Source organism: Ixodes scapularis, unplaced genomic scaffold (genome assembly GCF_016920785.2).
Source record: "Ixodes scapularis isolate PalLabHiFi unplaced genomic scaffold, ASM1692078v2 PGA_scaffold5__190_contigs__length_132052651, whole genome shotgun sequence".
Taxonomy (NCBI): Eukaryota; Metazoa; Arthropoda; class Arachnida; order Ixodida; family Ixodidae; genus Ixodes; species Ixodes scapularis.
In genome coordinates this window covers 92869618-92886670 of record NW_024609880.1, presented here as the reverse complement: position 1 = coordinate 92886670, position 17053 = coordinate 92869618, and the positions used below count along the sequence as shown (strand labels likewise).

The window sequence follows — 17053 nt, the reverse complement described above, 5'->3', positions numbered from 1 at the left end:
AGGCAATGCTGTACTGCCATTTGATATAGCTGTGCGCTTTACGGTTATGTGCGTGATCGCAGAAAGCTTTCGTCAGATTCACTTCACACCGTCAAAGGGGCTGTTCATGGCAAACGATAAGTTGCTTTACCCATATCTCATTCCAGCCACGTGCATCCATCTCGTCTGGACGTGCGAGGGGGTTGCAGAGCATCGTAACGAGGCCATAAGCTCACTCCCTGAAGAGGCAAGAACAGCTACGTACGAGGACTGGACCCGCCCCAGGCTCGAGCACCCGCACCGCAAACACATTCTCGATGCCCTGATTAGTTTCGTCCGCTCATCGGGGATCGCCTGTTACGTTTAGCCTCCTCCCCCTACCCTTCCCATAATCCCCTTCTCCCGTCACGATTGGATGACTTTATCAAGAAATCGTGATGTATCCCATTCCTCTAATAAATACGTTTTCTCACTCACTCACGTGCTGATGACCGCATATAAATACCTCTCACAGGTGCTTTGAGATAACGTAAAGATGAATATGTTTTTTTGTCGCTTACATGCCACAGTTCATACATTTAGTTATATTAAAATTAACCGAATATTTTATTTTAAAATATTAAGCCAAAACTACTTTTCGCTTCCAATTCGATTAGGACTCAAAATACACTACTCGCACATGCCTACAAATATGAATGAGTTTTCGGCATGATTATCACTTCAATTTTACTATATTGAAAGAAATTACGCCGGGGTTTAGGACGAAATTTTAGTTTATTATTCTGCTGTTTTTTTTTTGTTTTTTTTTTAATATAAGACCAAAATGGTTAAAGAAACCAACGCAACCTTTGTAATTTTGATACCTCTGTATATTCGCAGTTTTGCCTGCTCCACTTCTTTCTTATCTGCGCCCTTTTGACACTAATATTGTGTGTAGGAATCACAACCACATTGATTAAACATGAATGAAAGCCGACCCTGTGTTGAGAAATAAGCGTAGATGTATCACGCCAAATCATTTGTAACACAAATACCGAACCCCGAAAACTAAAACTCTACCACCAAAATAAGTAAAACAGGATTGTACCTTATGCGTTGCTGTAAGACGCAGCTTAACCTGACGCTGTTACTGCCGCACAAAAAGTTGCACCACAATGCTTTACGCTTCCTAAGGAGCGAAAATATTATTATCAAAAATGGACACATATATTAGTATCCTTTTCAGCCTGTGAAGAAAGTCCTGTTTTTAAAAATGTTAATATGTCCCATCTGACCAACAAAAATACCGAACAATTTTAATACTTCGAGATCAAAGATGGACTAGTACAAAATATAGACGAACGAAGCATAGTCCTTAGCAAGAGCAGCAGAGCTTCCGCCGGTGATGTACATCTCCACACTAGTGCTTGTCTCGAGTAGATATGATTGAAATCCAAACAATCATTCTCGGGACCGCAACAAATACATGTGACACCAAAAGCTTAAAATAAGTTCAGACTAGCTTGATAGTCCGATTGTCGCGCCAAACAGAAAACTACAGCCCTACAAACTGTTGGGTCGTTGAACTGCCTAAGTGTTTAAGTGGAGATTGAAACACAAGACCACCGCTCAATAATCCGGCGGCAGCATTCATCTTGCAAAGATGTCAACAGCAAAAAAAAAAAGATAAGCAAAAGACGGCGCGCACTAATATATGCGCCAGAAACGAGCTCGCTGCAATCACGCCGCATGACGTATCGACCGCCAGGAAGAAGGTAGCTACATAATCAGAGCAGCATGACATCTTGTGAATCGAAACACTCGGGTGTCTGGGCGGGATACTTACCTGAAATCAAACGAACGTTGGCTGGCAGACCAACGAGGCAGTTACGTTGTTGACGACAGAAGCTCACCACGTTCCCGAGAAACAATTTTCACATGCCGATCTTTTGGGTCATGGTGTCTCGACGATCGCGAATTTTGGGACACTCGGAACAGGCCGCCATTGCAGCCTTATAACAAGGCTATTGTTTCTGACGATGTGGATAAGGTCGATGGTGATGACGATAATAATGATTGAGACGAATGGGGGTTGTGGTTTCGGATGCTCGCGGTGTGTGTTCGAAAAAAGAAGCGCCGTTCCGCTCTTTGTGACGGCGAATGTTGTGGCAAAATAAAATGCATTCAGACGTGGCCGGCAGCTTAATCTGTTGCTAAACTAAACTATCACTTGTCGAATAACACTTGGCTGTGTATGTTGACCGCGGAGGAATGAGGCTCCTGGATTTCACGGGTCATTTTGGGGGAGTGTAACCGAAATCACGTCGGTACTGTGAATAACATGTCTTTTTCTTCCGACACAGCCTTTTCTTTTTGTCCGTTAAAAAAGGCAGTGCCTGCCACCACGTGCCGACCTCGGAAAAAATCTTCAGTGTCAACCGCTAAAACGATGAAATGTCCGGCATCCGAGTTTGCTGAATCTGACAGCGTTTGCTACGAACATTAGACTGCTCCAAACTAAAGTGTGGGCCCCGCGCTAGTCGGACACGAACATTGACCAACATACAATCAACCTTAACCCCGCAAGGCGATTGGCTGATTACCGCCGAATTCAGAAACCTCACTCAAACCACACTCAAACTGAAGGGCCCCTCCACTTCCTCGAGGAAGGCGCGAGGGCCGGCTCTGGCCAATCGCGAGGACGGATCCGCCGTTGCGATTGGCCAGCGCCGGCCCTCGAGGAAGTGGAGGGGCCCTTCAGTTTGAGTGTAGTTTGAGTGAGGTTTCTGAATTCGGCGGTAAGTCTCTGTTGCCAAGGTCGTGACCATTTCGGTCCTTTCGAATCTTCGATGCTCCCAAAGGTTTGTTCTAAGCAAGTTGCGTTAAGATCGTTATTCGCCGCGAGGTTTTGGGTATCGTCGAATAGAGAAATTTTTCAGAACCCAGAGCGAGGGTACTTCAACTTCCTCTGCTGGTGCAAGCACGTGCAATGGCAAGCTTCTATGCACTATGGAAATTAAGATATAACCACGTGGGTAGCACGCGCGCTAACAACAGTGAGAAAAATATACACTTTTCTAGCAAGCTTCTTGCCGCGAATGGGGTGTCGTGTAAAACTGAAAGCGATGCTCATTAGTATAAGCATCTTTAGCACTATGCATGCCATTAACTTATCAATCACGCTTATCTCCATGGATCTCTTACAATAATATAGTTCTTCGTGCGTATCAAGACAGGGAAAGCATTTTTCAATGCCACAAAGCATTGAAAAACGCTTGTGGATAACAGAATTTCGTTACACAAGAAACGTTTTTATAAAGCAACTTGTCAGCGTAAATTCACATCGACTCACCGAAAATGGAGAGGTCATGGAGAAACTGCTCATTCCATGAACCAAAATGGCGACCATACGGGGAGCTTGGCACTGCCTTCCCAGGATTCAGTGACTTTACTACAAACGTGGTGCGCGTTTCTGAATAACTTTACTGGGTTAGCTTAGTGTCACTAAATAAGCGTAGCTTATTTAGTGGCACTAGGTTAGCTCATTGCCCGCAGACGTTGCTTCCACAAGCAGCACCCCCCCCCCCCCCCCCCCTTTTCCTCCCCACATGATGCACCTTAAGTAAAGGTCCACCTTAAGTAAAACAAATTAAAAATATAGCGGGGCTTTAATCTTAAGTCCTTCGACGCGCCATCTTTTGGGAACGGTAACTGATGTGTATTTTTTGGAATACGTATGCTTTGAAGCACAGGATTTAGATGGCGTTTAACCTACTCTATGGAAAATGTAGTTTTGAAACGACTAGATGGCGCGCCAAACGACGAGAGGCCAGAGCCGTGTATTGGGAGAGTTTGGTTATTCAATGGCTGGAATAGACGAGCATCTCGTGGCTAACCACATGCCGCGCAACAGCCCCTAGCGGTAGTCGTGACCTTTAAATTTGCGACTCGACTAATTTAAGTCGTTTTAGCGTCGCTAGAATAATGTGTAACTCTTGGTGACTGAAAACTTAGCACATGTGAGGTTTTTGTCACGTCCACATTCAACGGTCGAATAAACGAAATGTGCGCTCCTAACCAGAGCAAACTGCGTAGCTGCGATAATTGCTGCTACGAGATGAACGCTTCTGTTTCACGCTTTAAATGTCATTTCCAATATTGTGACGTCGAGGTCTGCTGATTGTTCAGCGCTGTGTCGCACTTCTTGTTTACGCTCCAACCGCGGGGGGAATTCTCGGCGCTGGTGGCGGCCTTAATTTAGCTCCGCCCATTGGCCGAACTCTCTCAATATGCGGCTCTGTGGGAGGCAGACTGAAGGGGTGAGGGGGAGTACCCCCCTCCGCGGGTGTTCCAACACTTTGCTAAACTACGTACACTCACTTGCTTTCAAATTAAAGGGGTTATAATACGATATCGGGTTGGAGTGTTCATGACTTTGCAGAGGCGTACTGGTCCTAGTCTGGCCCAAGTATCTTCGCACTGATTCAGAATCCTCTTTGTCGCGGTGACATTGCGAGGATAAAAGGGGACTATTTCTTTCAGTCTTAAATACGCAGAGCTTGATGACGTAATTTCGTGATCGAAACCGTCCGCAGGATGACAGTAGAACACGGTTCATGGATTGGACACGAGAACTGATAGAACATTCGACTTCGGCTTGTAACAATCAATGCCTCGGCGGACAGTCAGGCAGAGGCTTGTGTCCAATCACTGCGGATTGAGAATAGCCGAACTCCAACAATGCCTGGAGCTCAAGACGCGTTTTATACTTTGCCAACCCCAGCGCGAGGATATACGATTAACGTTGGCGGCATAGGATAGACACCAAACCGCGTGGCCGCTTGTTCTGGCTCTGAGTCGAGGGGATGAATGATGGTCATATTTCTCAAACTTTTGGCAACTGCCTGTTGCCTAAAAAAGAAAAGAAGAAAACTCGTGCAAGTTTATTTAGTTATTAACGTTAGGGTTGCATCCTAAACAGTATTTCGCGAAAGTGAAAAAAAAATCGTTTTATGGCTGCTTTAAGTTCTAGTAAAAAAAAGTTCGTCTTCTTGTGGAACACTCCTTTACTGATTAGAAATTAAAGGGGTCATGAAACGATTTTCCTACTTCTTCCCCCTTAGCTTTAATCCTCAACTCAAATGGGAATTGTGAAATCACGTGGTCGTGACATTCCTTCGGCACCGGTGCGATGACTCCTAGCTTCCACCGTGCTTTTTATGCACACCGTAGAACTTGCCATTCCCCAGTGACAATAAGTTCCGTCAGGGCACTCATTGGCCACGAACGCAAATCCGAATATTCGTCGACGGATTGATTGTTGACGAGCGCATACGTCCGAGTGACGCAGTTCTCGTGTTTCAGCAGTTCTCTGCTGACGTCAGTTTGGCGCCGGTGACGCGCTTTTGGAACCGCGGATGTATTATAGTGAAAAGGCGGAGAGCTTTCGAAGGCAAGAAGGTACAAAATAGTCCGCTATATTTTCAAATGTTCGTACCGAAAAGCTGGCTTTTGACTTTCTAGCCTTTTTCTTTTGGCCAACTAAACGATATGCGATTAGTAAAGTCCCAATTTAAAATAATTCATCCCAACCCAAAATTCGCTTCATGGCCCCTTTAAGTTCTTATTTCAAGCAGACATGAAATATTTCGTAAAATCCACATAATCAAAAAGCTTGATTATGTGGAGAATAAACCGATCTCACCATCCAGCTTGACTAAGCCACCGCTGGCGCGATGCATCGTGTGAAATTTTGTCTTTCTGCACGTGCGACAACGTCGCTAGAGTTCTGCGCTTTTGAAGCACGGAACGGCACGAGCCGTCTAGTGCACTGCCACCTTCCTCCTTTGAATCAGAGATATGGCGACCTCACGCATGTGCCGAACACTTGGTGAGATCGGTCTATTAAGATATATATAGGTGCATTTTAGATTAGGTATATGCATTGCCTCTTCTATACTGGCAAAGTCTGGCAGATCGCCACGAGACGTGACCGCCAAAATTGAAAAGGTAGTGCGGCAGATGACGGGCAAGAAGAGAGGCATTTAACGGGGCGCCCCGCTGCGGCGAGACGCCGAAACACACCTCTCCCGGGCGATGGAATGTCCGCTTGTGCTCCTCGCGTTCTTCGCGCTACCTCTTCTTTTCTCGTCGAGTTGGAAAACCATGTTTCGGGTCCTCGCCGCTGCAGAAGCTGTGTGCTGAATACCAGAAATGCTTTCTGTTACCAGATCCTCGCGGTCCAAATCTGCGACCAGGCACTCTATGGCTCAGTCGTCGAACTGCCAGGCTTTGTGAGTATAGAGGAGGCTATGGTAAATGTTATACAGACATTCCGTGACGAATAAATTTCGCAGTGGGTACCTCTTTGACTTCAAACAGCTGCCATCAAACTACTGCTGCATCGTGAGGCCACATTTCTGCGCTTCAACGGGGCCGATTCTTCGGTATCTGCACTTCGGCGGAACTGCGAGGCTGCCTTCAGTGAATCGTCGTCGCGTCTGTAACCATCAACTCGCCGCATTGATCGTCGTGTTTGGCCCTCGTCGGCAAATAAACCGTGCCTCGACACAACGATCTTCGCAGTCAGTGGCAAACACTCTGCGCTGTGTTTAACTTTGTTTTTCGTACAAGTGAGTGATATTTTTGTTTTATTTATTTGTGCATCTGTGTACTAGGTTCTGCCACCGACTGCAATTGCTGGCACTTTTCTTAGTGAGTTTTCATGTTGGCGGAAGATTCAAGTGCAAAACCTCTTGGAGATGCCTGTTTTGTTTGTGATGAAGCGTTGGCAGACGATGGGCATTTTTTAGCATGTGTTGAATGCAAACTTTTTTATCACCTTGGAAAATGCTTTGTGGTTCAGAGATGAACCCGTTGATCTTAAAGTGACTCTTTCCGTAAGAATTGCCGATGCCCGACAGGTAAAAGTGCAACCGCGAAGACTGACCAAAACAAAGAAAGCGGTCCTGGCGTGGCAATTATGCTTCTAAGCATAAATGCCAAGCTAGAAAGCCTTCTCGAGCTTAGAGACCGTGGATGGCATCACCCAATTCATTCAGATAGTGTCCCGATGCAACGCAGAGCTATTGGAAGAGGTAAGAAAGCATGGTCGTGATATCGTTGACCTAAAGAATCGCGTAGGGTGCATAAAAAAGACGGATCACTGAAAATGATCAGAAGCATTGAAATAAGACTTTAACGATTTCGAATGGCGTAGCAGCCGCCTCAACCTCAAAATTCACAATGTCCCCACCGCAGTCAAGGAAAACTTAAATGACGACAGTAAATGAAGTAGCGCCTAAACTTGATTTATTAGCACTCCAAAAGTGACGCGGTAGCTCTTCATAGACTGCCGTCAAAAACGGATTAAATTTCTAAATCATTATTCGCTTCGGGGAGTGAGGTGCTTAAAAGTGGTGCCAAAGACACGTTTAGACATCTATATAGACATCGTATATAAGTAAAAACGAAAATTGGAAAAACAAGAAATATCACGTTAGATCGTACTGTTTTTGCGTATTGACTGTGCACTGTTTTGTTTTCAAAGTGTAAATAAAACAAATCTCACACACTGAAACAGACACGCTATAGTGTATTTCATTTTAAATACCGGTGTTTTCTACATATCACCCGCCAAGACCGAAATTCCGGAGCGGCTCCATGCAAAGGCCGACATTTTTGGAGTGCCAGGTATAAGAATAACGCCCACTTTTTACTCCCCGAGTTCTCAGTAATATAAAAGGCGGAAACGAACACACTAAACAGACCCCATTGAAATTACGACAAGTGACTTCGTGCTGGTTGCGAGGGTAGAGAGAAAAAGAAAAAAAAAAAAAGAAACAGAAAATGCATGCAAGATATGTAGACAAAAAGTTATAAATCTTCGAGTATTATTTCCGTCGAGATAATCTCCGAAAAGCCTTCCCGTCTATGTTCCCGGCTTTCGCAAAAAAATAGCTGATGGGGTCGGGTCAGGGGAATGGGGACGGAGACACGTGGCTTCATTTGCTTTGGTGCTGTGCAAAAAAGAAGCTCTCTTCAAAACGTGCCTCAAAAACAAGCCTTGATTCTGTCGGATCGTCGTGAAGCGACTGTCGTCGACACTGTACATGCAGTGTTGTTGGAGACCTTTCTCAAATTCTGCTCGCATAACGCGGCACTGTGGGGTACGTACACTACATGTTGTGTGATTGATGAGACTCGTTGAATTTAATGCTGTGAGTGGGAAATACACATGCATATTGGCTATCCTGTCCGGTACATTATTTTTGACTGATAAGACTTTTGTAGATTGGCACTATTGAGTGTATGGTGCCGGAAAAAAATCAACGTAAAGTGAAACAAGCATTCCAGTTCTATTTGTTCGGTCACGGCCAAACTCACCAAAACATAGCTTCTATTTGTTTGTTTTTATTCTACGAAACAGTACAGTGCTTTCTTAAAAACCTCGAGAAATTCTATTAGCCAAAGAATAGAAAAGAAAAAATAAAACGCGGCAATTTCGCCGTTACAAGAGTTCTGAATCGCGCGTACGCAGGCTGCGACAGCCCACTGACGAGAAAACACACAGCCCAGCGCAATCGAGCAACACTGACGTACACTTTCTAAACCAGGGACGCGCGCTGTAAATCGCTTCGTTCGAGACTGCAGTTTGAAAAATCTCTAAACGGTTCATAGATTTGATTCCTCAAATGCGGCGGGACCTCCAGTCTATAGTTATACGCAGATCAGAAAAGGTTGCGGGTCGACCTGAATAGATGGCGTCCGTATAATCTCTAGTCATGAGCCGTTACAAGCACGCGCAACGAACTAAGCAGCCTTCAAAATGGCGCAGTGAGCGTCTCCGTACCCCACTCCTCGGCAGTGTCCACTGTGCACGGAAGCTCGTGCAATCTCATTAGGAGAGGGCGCGGGAAGCCACCAAGGCGAAATTCATTGCCAAGCCCGCGTCCGCCCGTTTCGCGGCTGTGGTTGCGTCCTGCTGCTCCATCGGCGTTCGCGCTGGCTTGTCGGAAGTGTCGAGCTGGTGACTTCGCTCGTGCTGCACGGCGGGGCTAGCCAGTGCGCCCTTTCATTCTAGCCCTGCCGTGGCTCGTGTCAGTCAAAGATTGGTCCCCTCTCTTGGGCTCAATAGAAGAGATAGTCAGATGGGTAGATATCGGTCTAAACAAGAAGGAAACGGGCCACAGACAATCTGTAGTATCTTCAGACTGTTTTGTGTAATGTAGTGGTGTGATCGCAGCTTTACACAGAAGTTTCTGTCACACGATGGTTATACGTTGTGCGAGACGCGTCTATGTAGAAATATCAATTCTGTCGCGTTTTGTTTATATGGCCCCCGTTACTACGAATACCCCGCTATATCAAAAACATTTTTGGGTACGATCTGGGTATACAGATGCATTTTGTTTAGTTATTATTGAAAACTCGGGTTACGAACGCTTTGTAGGGGGAAAGGAAGTTCTGTATTGAGAAAACATAGCTGTTTATATACCGAGTTTTATTCCTTACTGGCTACCATGTTCAAGAGGTTCGTTTGATCTTAGGTGCCCAGGATCACCCGTAAAGCCAAGTCAAAGCCTCCAAACGTTCCAAAGTGACATGGTTTTTTTTTTAGAGATTCTACCGTCTAAGTTATACAGGGAGTTCGTGAAAAAGAGAACCGTGTTTTTCGACACGGGTAAAAAAACTATGCGTCGCAGAAAGCTTAATCTAAGGGACAATGTGACGCTAGCCGTTGGGATAGATCGCGAAAGTTTGAGAATAGGACATCATGAAAGATAATTGACAAAAACGAAATTTCTGCATGAGCTGACTTCTACCTAATCCTAATATTCATCAACCAAAAATTATATAGTGAGCGCCTTTAGCATCTATTCTAGTGGAGAAAAAAGTGGCCAGCAAGAATGAAAACAATATCCTCTTTCTGCTGACAAGTGTTATTTTTTTTTACACTGAAATAAATTTTAAAAGCGTCCACAATGTTAGTTTTTATTTTGGCGATATTAGGATTAGGTGAACATGGGCTTTTAAAGAAATATGGTCTTTCTTAATTATCTTTTGATCCAGGCAACTTCATGCTCTCAATCTTTCATTTTCTATCCAAACTATTAGCGTCACATTCTCACGAAGTTTGAGCTTTCTGCTGTGCATAGTTAATTTCCCAAGGACGAAAAACACGGTTCTCTTTTCTCGCGAACTTGTGAAATTCCTGTACATTTAATTTAAGTTTTCTCATAATTGTCAGCTTGTTTGTTTTAAGCTATTTACATTTTTTTTTTTTGGGGGGGGGGGGGGGTGAAAAATAGATGCGAGACATGACGTGCCAGGTGGCGACGATCCAGCCAAGAAGACCTAATTTGAAAATGCCAGCTTGATTGCACTTTCCAACTTGTTGTGCGAAGATTGTATAAAGTTGCATGCAGACTATAGCTCGACCAAATGTCAAATTATTAGAGATCGTTTCTTTCTATCTTTCTAAAATTTCGTTAAATTACGAAAAAATGTGCTAAGACAAGGCGTTATATTTTCACGAAATATTTCATCGCAGCAAGCAGACAGACACCTTTCTCTTGAGGACATGCTCCATAAATGCGTGAACCTGTCTCAGCGCTGAAGCGAGCATCCGTTTATGTGGATTACGCTGTCGAACTCTGGTGCACTTTCGAAACACGCGGACACGCGGCATAGCATAGCACCTGCTCCAGAAAGTTTCTCGGCTAGTTTAACCTATAGCAAAATATCAACGCCGATCGGCTCCAACCCGCCGAGGTCCATTGTTCTTCGGCTTACGTTTTCTATACCCGTGTTCGCCGGTCACTGTCTCAAAAGGTTACCGCGCTTGAAGTCAGTGGCGCGTGAAATTGCAAACGCTCCTTCCACTGTGCGGTGAAAAGGAGGTTGGGAAACACGTCGGGTGCGAGATAGAATAATGGGGGACGTATTTTAAACTTTCTGAATGGCGGTTAGAGCGTAGGACATGAAACTTTACGACCAGGCATTAAGAACATACTGTTTCGGGCATACCCCCTATTGTCCGTGTAATATTAACGACTTTCAAAGATCTTCACATTGAGGGCCTATTTAGAATCGGCGAACCGGCGCACGGCAAAGGATCGCACGCCGACTGCGATCCCGACACAAAGTCGGCATCTCAATCTGAGTGGCATATTTTTAAAGGCCTTAAGTTCGAAGGCTTTTGAACAAGTTTGTCTCGTCGAGCCACATTGGGCGACGTTTGGTTTCTCGGTGACACCGAATTGCGTTTACAACGAATGCTGTGGCATTTCTTTTAATCTTTTGAAACCTCGACCGTCGTTGCGATGTATCTATGTTTTATGACCACCTCGTAATTAAATTGTTTTATGAACATTGTATCTAGGTGGCATGATTTGTTTGCTATGTAAACGTAAATTAGTATGTACGTAAGTAATTTGTTTTAAGTTATACGTGTAATAGGGGGTAAAATGAAGCGTCAACGCCGCGGATCTTTTATGTAAACCCTTGCGTGGGTAAGGTAAGGCTTTTGTACGCTGGCGTTTGCGTGTGCCCACGCACATACACATTCACGCAAGCGCGCGGACGCGCGGACGCGCACACAATGCGCGCGTGCGCGTGCTAGGTGTTTGCCGAAAGTAGACGCGAAAGCTCGAGTATGCCAACGAGGAAACAATGTGGACATAGAAACGACCAAGTATACGTTTCTACGCGCAGGAACGTATACGATTCAAATTCGGCCCTTCTTTATTCGTATATAAAGACGTTGCCCGAAGAAAACGCGAACGATCCGTCACCATTTCCTCCTTTCGGCTTCATCTTGCCGTCCTGTCCTCATGTAATGTTTTCGCGCAGAATCCATCTTCATCGGTCGTCTACTTCGAGACCAAACATACTCTATTTGATGTCTACATTCGCGAGCGTCCACGCAAAGAGAAAGACGAAATCAAGTCAACGAATGAAATTAAGCCCCATACGTAAAACCGATAAAAAAGAAATAAGACTCGTCTATTGGACTTTCCTCCCGTTCCTAGGGGAGAGAGAGAGCATGGGGCTCTCTCTCCCCGAGGACTTCAATTGCGGCGCATGCGTGCTAGCACACTCCCTCGCCCAGAGATCCGCGCCGCTCGCCGGCGACCCCCGACTCCCGGCGTTAGCGACGGCAGCCAAAAACCGAGACGACTTGGCGCCTTTCACTCGCGGCGACCGCGGGTCATCATCGGCGCATCCGTCCGGGGGAAACGTTTTGCCATAGCAGCCCGCTCATTGCTTCTGCTCTCCGGGACGCAGGCCAGGCCGGTTTTTGCTCCCGTAATTTCTATCGACGTATTCCGCACCTGCGCGGGACTTCTTCCAAACACGCGAAGGAGATCACGTGTTCCTCCCACAGCGCTTCGAGTGACGAAGGACCACGTGCAACAAGGTGGGTTGTCATTGCTCCGATTGCTCTTAAAAGGGTCACCGGTCGATTTGCTGCGAAGAGGTATGCAGGAGCGCGTGCACTCGCGCTGTCTAGATCATTGCCGCTGCGCGCACGTGAGCTCGAATTCCGCGATCACCGCTCCCACGGGACGGAAATACAGTAGGAGAAGGGCGTCCGCGCGTTGCGTTAACATTCCGGAGATTGTGAAAGTGCAGTCTGTATAAGATTATTAACCTCTGCCTTCTTTTTTTTTTTTACGTGCATGCCATTGTTATGTGCATTCAGCGACAATATAGGCTCGCGCACTTCGCTGTTAGTCCGGAATTCGTAAGAAGACGCACGGAATGCCTACGACATGTAAAACTATGAACCCAACTGCGATACTACTACGATAATGGGAAATATGGTCGTCCATGCCCACCTTTTTTTGGCGTCTCTCCGCATGGCTTTTATACCGCCCCTACCTGGACACCACTGGCCAGCTCACATGGCAACATGGGTAGTATTTATTGTGTCGGAACCGTCATTCTCGTACAACTATTATTGTTGTTTTCTATGTGCGCGAGCGAAAGTCCTGCAATCGAAATTAAGTGCAATTGTTGTGGTAACAATACTTGAACCCGTCAATGTCAATCATTCTCAGCACTTTCGAAGAGCACCTACTCCCAGCGCGAGGGATGATAGACGCGGCCGCTTCCAACCTTTTCACAACGCCGCGACGGCCGCGTGTCCGCCCGTATACCGTTCCACTCGATAAGGTTGATCGATCGCGCCACCTGCACAAAATTCCCACTCACGCTCCCCGTGCAGCCCTGCTCGAGTCACCTAAACATTTTCTGGCTACCCTGGCAAGGTGCACGACCTTCAGCATATAAAGAGCTGCTGCTCTTGCCTGCCCCGCGTTGCGTCCTCGTCCTAGCCCCACTTAGACGTCGGCAAGCAGACGTCCGTCATCGAGGTTTCGATAGGTCGTTCGCACAGGAGATAGTAAGGATGAGAGAAACACCACACTCCGCTGTGAGGGAGAGTGCCGTAAGAGAGCGCGGGTCCAGATCGATCGTCGGAATGCTCGGACAAGGCTGGCTGGGTGGCTGCCGTCCCCGTGGGGGAAAAGCCTCACGGCTCCTCTTCCCCTCCCGTTCTTCTCAGCGGTCCCCCCCAAAAAAAGCGGCGGGGCCCCGGGGCGCTTGCAGTTTTCGGCGCGATGGCTCAACAAGACGGTGACTGCGGCGGCGGTGAGGACTGGCTCCAGATCCGCGACATGAGGCCCCACGAAATCTGCCAGGCCGTGGACATCTGGAAGGAGCAGGGTCTGGAGCAGGGCATGAACAACGTGAGCATCTTCTACCAGGTGGACCCGGAGGGCTTCTTTGTGGCCGTCGATACCAGGACAGGTGAATCTTGTCTCTGCGGTAATTCTGTGTCACGTGTGTGTTTATTCCCGAAAACCGCGCTCACTATACACCACACAAAAGGCAGTCGGCAAACACTGTCTGGAGCGTGGTTCTTCCTTGTATGATGGTCACACTGGCCATACAAAACAACTGTCTGCAGACATGTTCAAAGCATACGTATATACGAAGTCTTCAAAAACGCCACTGTGAGTGCGGCTTCTAGGGGGACGAAGAGAAACAACCGACACCGACAAGCGTCAAGCCCATGCATGCAGCGTGAACGTGGAGGTACACATTGGCAGGCTTGCAGTCTCTGGGTGCTCGTGAAACGAGTCCGAGTGATTACGAGCCTGCCAAAGCTACCTTCGCGCGCTCATGCTGCACGTGAGGCTTGTCCGTGTCGGTTGTTTTTCTTTGTCGCTCTAGTGGGACCACATTCACACGGTCGTAAAGGTACCTTTAGCTAAGGGACTTTTATGCCCGTGTCCCACTAGAGCGACAGACAGAAATAAAAGACAGCGAGAGGCCTCAAACCCATGCAGCATGCTCGCGATGGTACCTTTGGCAGGTATTCAGTAGTTCGGTGCTCGTAAAGTAAGCACGAGCGATTGCAAGTCTGCCAAAGATTCTCTCGCGTGCATGATGCTCGTGTTTGAGCATAGCCTCTTTTATTCTACACAGCCTCCCAAATCGCGAAAGACTCTGGTTTGAGGCTTGTTGCTGTCGTTTGTTTCTGTCTGTCGCTTTAGTGGGACACGGGCATTACTTCCCTTTGTGATGGATGTACTAGGCGGGTTGCGGCTTCCCTCTGTTGGTGTCATTCGAGGTTCCACTCTCTCCATTATTGGCAATCATCAAGGCTGTACTCGTATTTCGATAAAAACAAAGTAAGTATTCCAATTCACAAAGCAATTAACTTGGACTTTTAAGGTGAAGGTATATCTGCCATTTATCAGCAAAACGTGGAAAGTATACGTTCAGCATCGTTCGTTGTAGGCATACATATGCTGGTGAAATGAATGTCTCATGATAAGTGATTTGCACCGTAAAATAAAAAGGCATTCAATGCCTGTTGAGTGCTTGCTGTTCTTCTTATAGTAATAATAAAAAAGATATGTACCGTTTTATTTACCCAGGTGTTCTAAAGACAAGTCATACTCATATTGTTCTCTTAATTGAACAAAACAGGGGACAACAAGCATTTTAAAATTGTGCTGTAGACGGCTAAGCGAATGCTAGGGTAGTTGTTTTTTCTTTTGCCCCTCCCCGGCCTAAAAACAAAAAAAAAAAACAAAAAAAAACGCCGATCAAAGAGAAAAGCTTGTTTTTACAGGCTTCGCTGCATTGTCAGCAATAGATTGAATAAACTTGCGCCAAAAGTGTGACACATCGTTACCAAACTCGTCATTGCCGAACGAGTTACCGGTGGGCTAGTCAAAGCCATTTGAGACAAAGGGTAGGTATGTTAGTCTGTCGCCGATTACATGTATACAAAGAGGCACGCTGCCTACCTTAAAGCAGGGGTCACACTGCTCATACATCATGCAAAGGACAGTCTGCAAACACGAGACATCGCTATATCCGTGGTTCGAATGCCGCGTGCCAAGCTTCTCCTTGAACTGATTGCCATGCGACATTTCAAGCACGAAACTTGGAGTAACTTGCATTCGAATTTGTGTGCAGACTGCCTATTGTATGATGTATAAGCAGTGGGATCCCTGCTTAAGGTATTCATAAATACCAATATAACACAAGGACGGTCAATCAGACACTTCAAATACGAATGTTTATGCTTTTAAAATATACTCTAAAACTTGATCGTAGTAACGTTGTGTTCAGGCAGCTCACGATGCCAGTTCAGTCATCGAATAATAACATTCAGAAATAGAAGAAAGAATGAAGGTGGTCATCACTATTTCCACGAGCATACTTACAAACACAGGACTTCCCATTAGGTCCATTTTATTTTTAATCAAACACTTGGAGTTATATCAACTGTACATGCCTAGAAAATAGACGTGTTACCGTAATTGCTTACGTGCAGTAGTGGGCTAGAGGCCATCATGGCACACAATTGTGCGGGAAGATTCTTGCCTTGGTTAGAATTAACATGCGAATATATGTCATTTCATTATACTGCCAGCACCGCATAGCAGCTCTCCTGAAAATACCTCGCAAGAAACAGTGTTGTTGTCCAAATCTGAAAAAAAAAAAAAAACACGCTTTTGGCCGCAGCGAACGCCCAGAGTGCCTCAACGAGCGCCTGCCAGGTCGCGCCGACGATATGGAACGTCGGGTACTTCGAATGTCCGCGTATTACCGCTAACAAAGTCCGCCGCCGTACGAGAACATACAGCGCACCTTGCACACCCATGCAAGTTTTGGAGCAAAACAGCAATATACTCGATGTTTAAAGGCTGGTTCATGCATTTGCGCTTGAGTATGACCACCCGCGTCGTTTCCGCTTGCGACCACTTACGAAGAAATAACACGCTGGCTCGCTAGCGCCATCTGTGAGCTGGCCCTGGTACGCGTTCTATCTGCAAATATATTTACCTTTTTTTTTTTTTTTTTTTGCGGATCGAGGTATATTGCGTGCTTGAGTGAATTCTGGCAATGTTGCGAGAGACCATATATCATAAATAGTGAGTGAAATAGATTTCGCATATCCGGCAAAATGCGGTCTAGTTATAAGCAGATGGAAGGTCTTGAAGGTTGATAGATAACGTGGTGGTGTTAGTCGTTAGCGGGTACAAGCGGGCACAACGCACCCGGTCGCACGAAGACGCAAATGTGTGAGCCAGGATTAAGCCTCCGCTCTTATCTGCGGGAAGATGGCATTGTAAATTAACCTGTTTAACCATATGAAAAGTGAAAAAAAAAGTTGCCACAAAAACATTCTTGACGCTTCTATGTACACACAGCCAACAAGCCCTCGCCCCGTACTCCATGTCGGGGCCCGATTTTGAAACAGGTCCAGACACTCTGTAATAACGTAATGGAGGCAAGATTGCATCGTCAACGGCCAAGGCCCTCTTACGAAAAATGCTCCCATTATCTCCTCCCTCCCACTGTGACGTAACAAAGCAGCAAAAAAAGCAACGAAAAAACACTTACAACACAAACATTAGACGTTCACGAGGCAACCATTTTTACGGTTCAGTGAGTCCCCCGTCGTCGAGGCAAAAATAACCCGTCTGCTCCATTTAGTTCCGACGCGCGACAAAACAAAGCGGCCGTTGATATTGCGTTTTTTTTTTAACAGGGTGTTAACAAACAC

The 17053-nt window shown here is 46.1% G+C and overlaps 1 protein-coding gene across 1 annotated transcript in view; it reads left to right on the top strand.

The window, feature by feature from the left end:
• The first annotated feature begins 12114 nt into the window (after window positions 1-12114).
• Window positions 12115-17053, top strand: part of LOC115310114 — a 34545-nt gene continuing 29606 nt past the window's right edge. Inside the window, exons 1-2 of the mRNA XM_029968392.4 lie at window positions 12115-12379; window positions 13573-13773. Coding sequence (XP_029824252.2) covers window positions 13584-13773 — 190 coding nt within the window. The 5' untranslated portion in view covers window positions 12115-12379; window positions 13573-13583. The remainder of the gene's footprint in view (window positions 12380-13572; window positions 13774-17053) is intronic.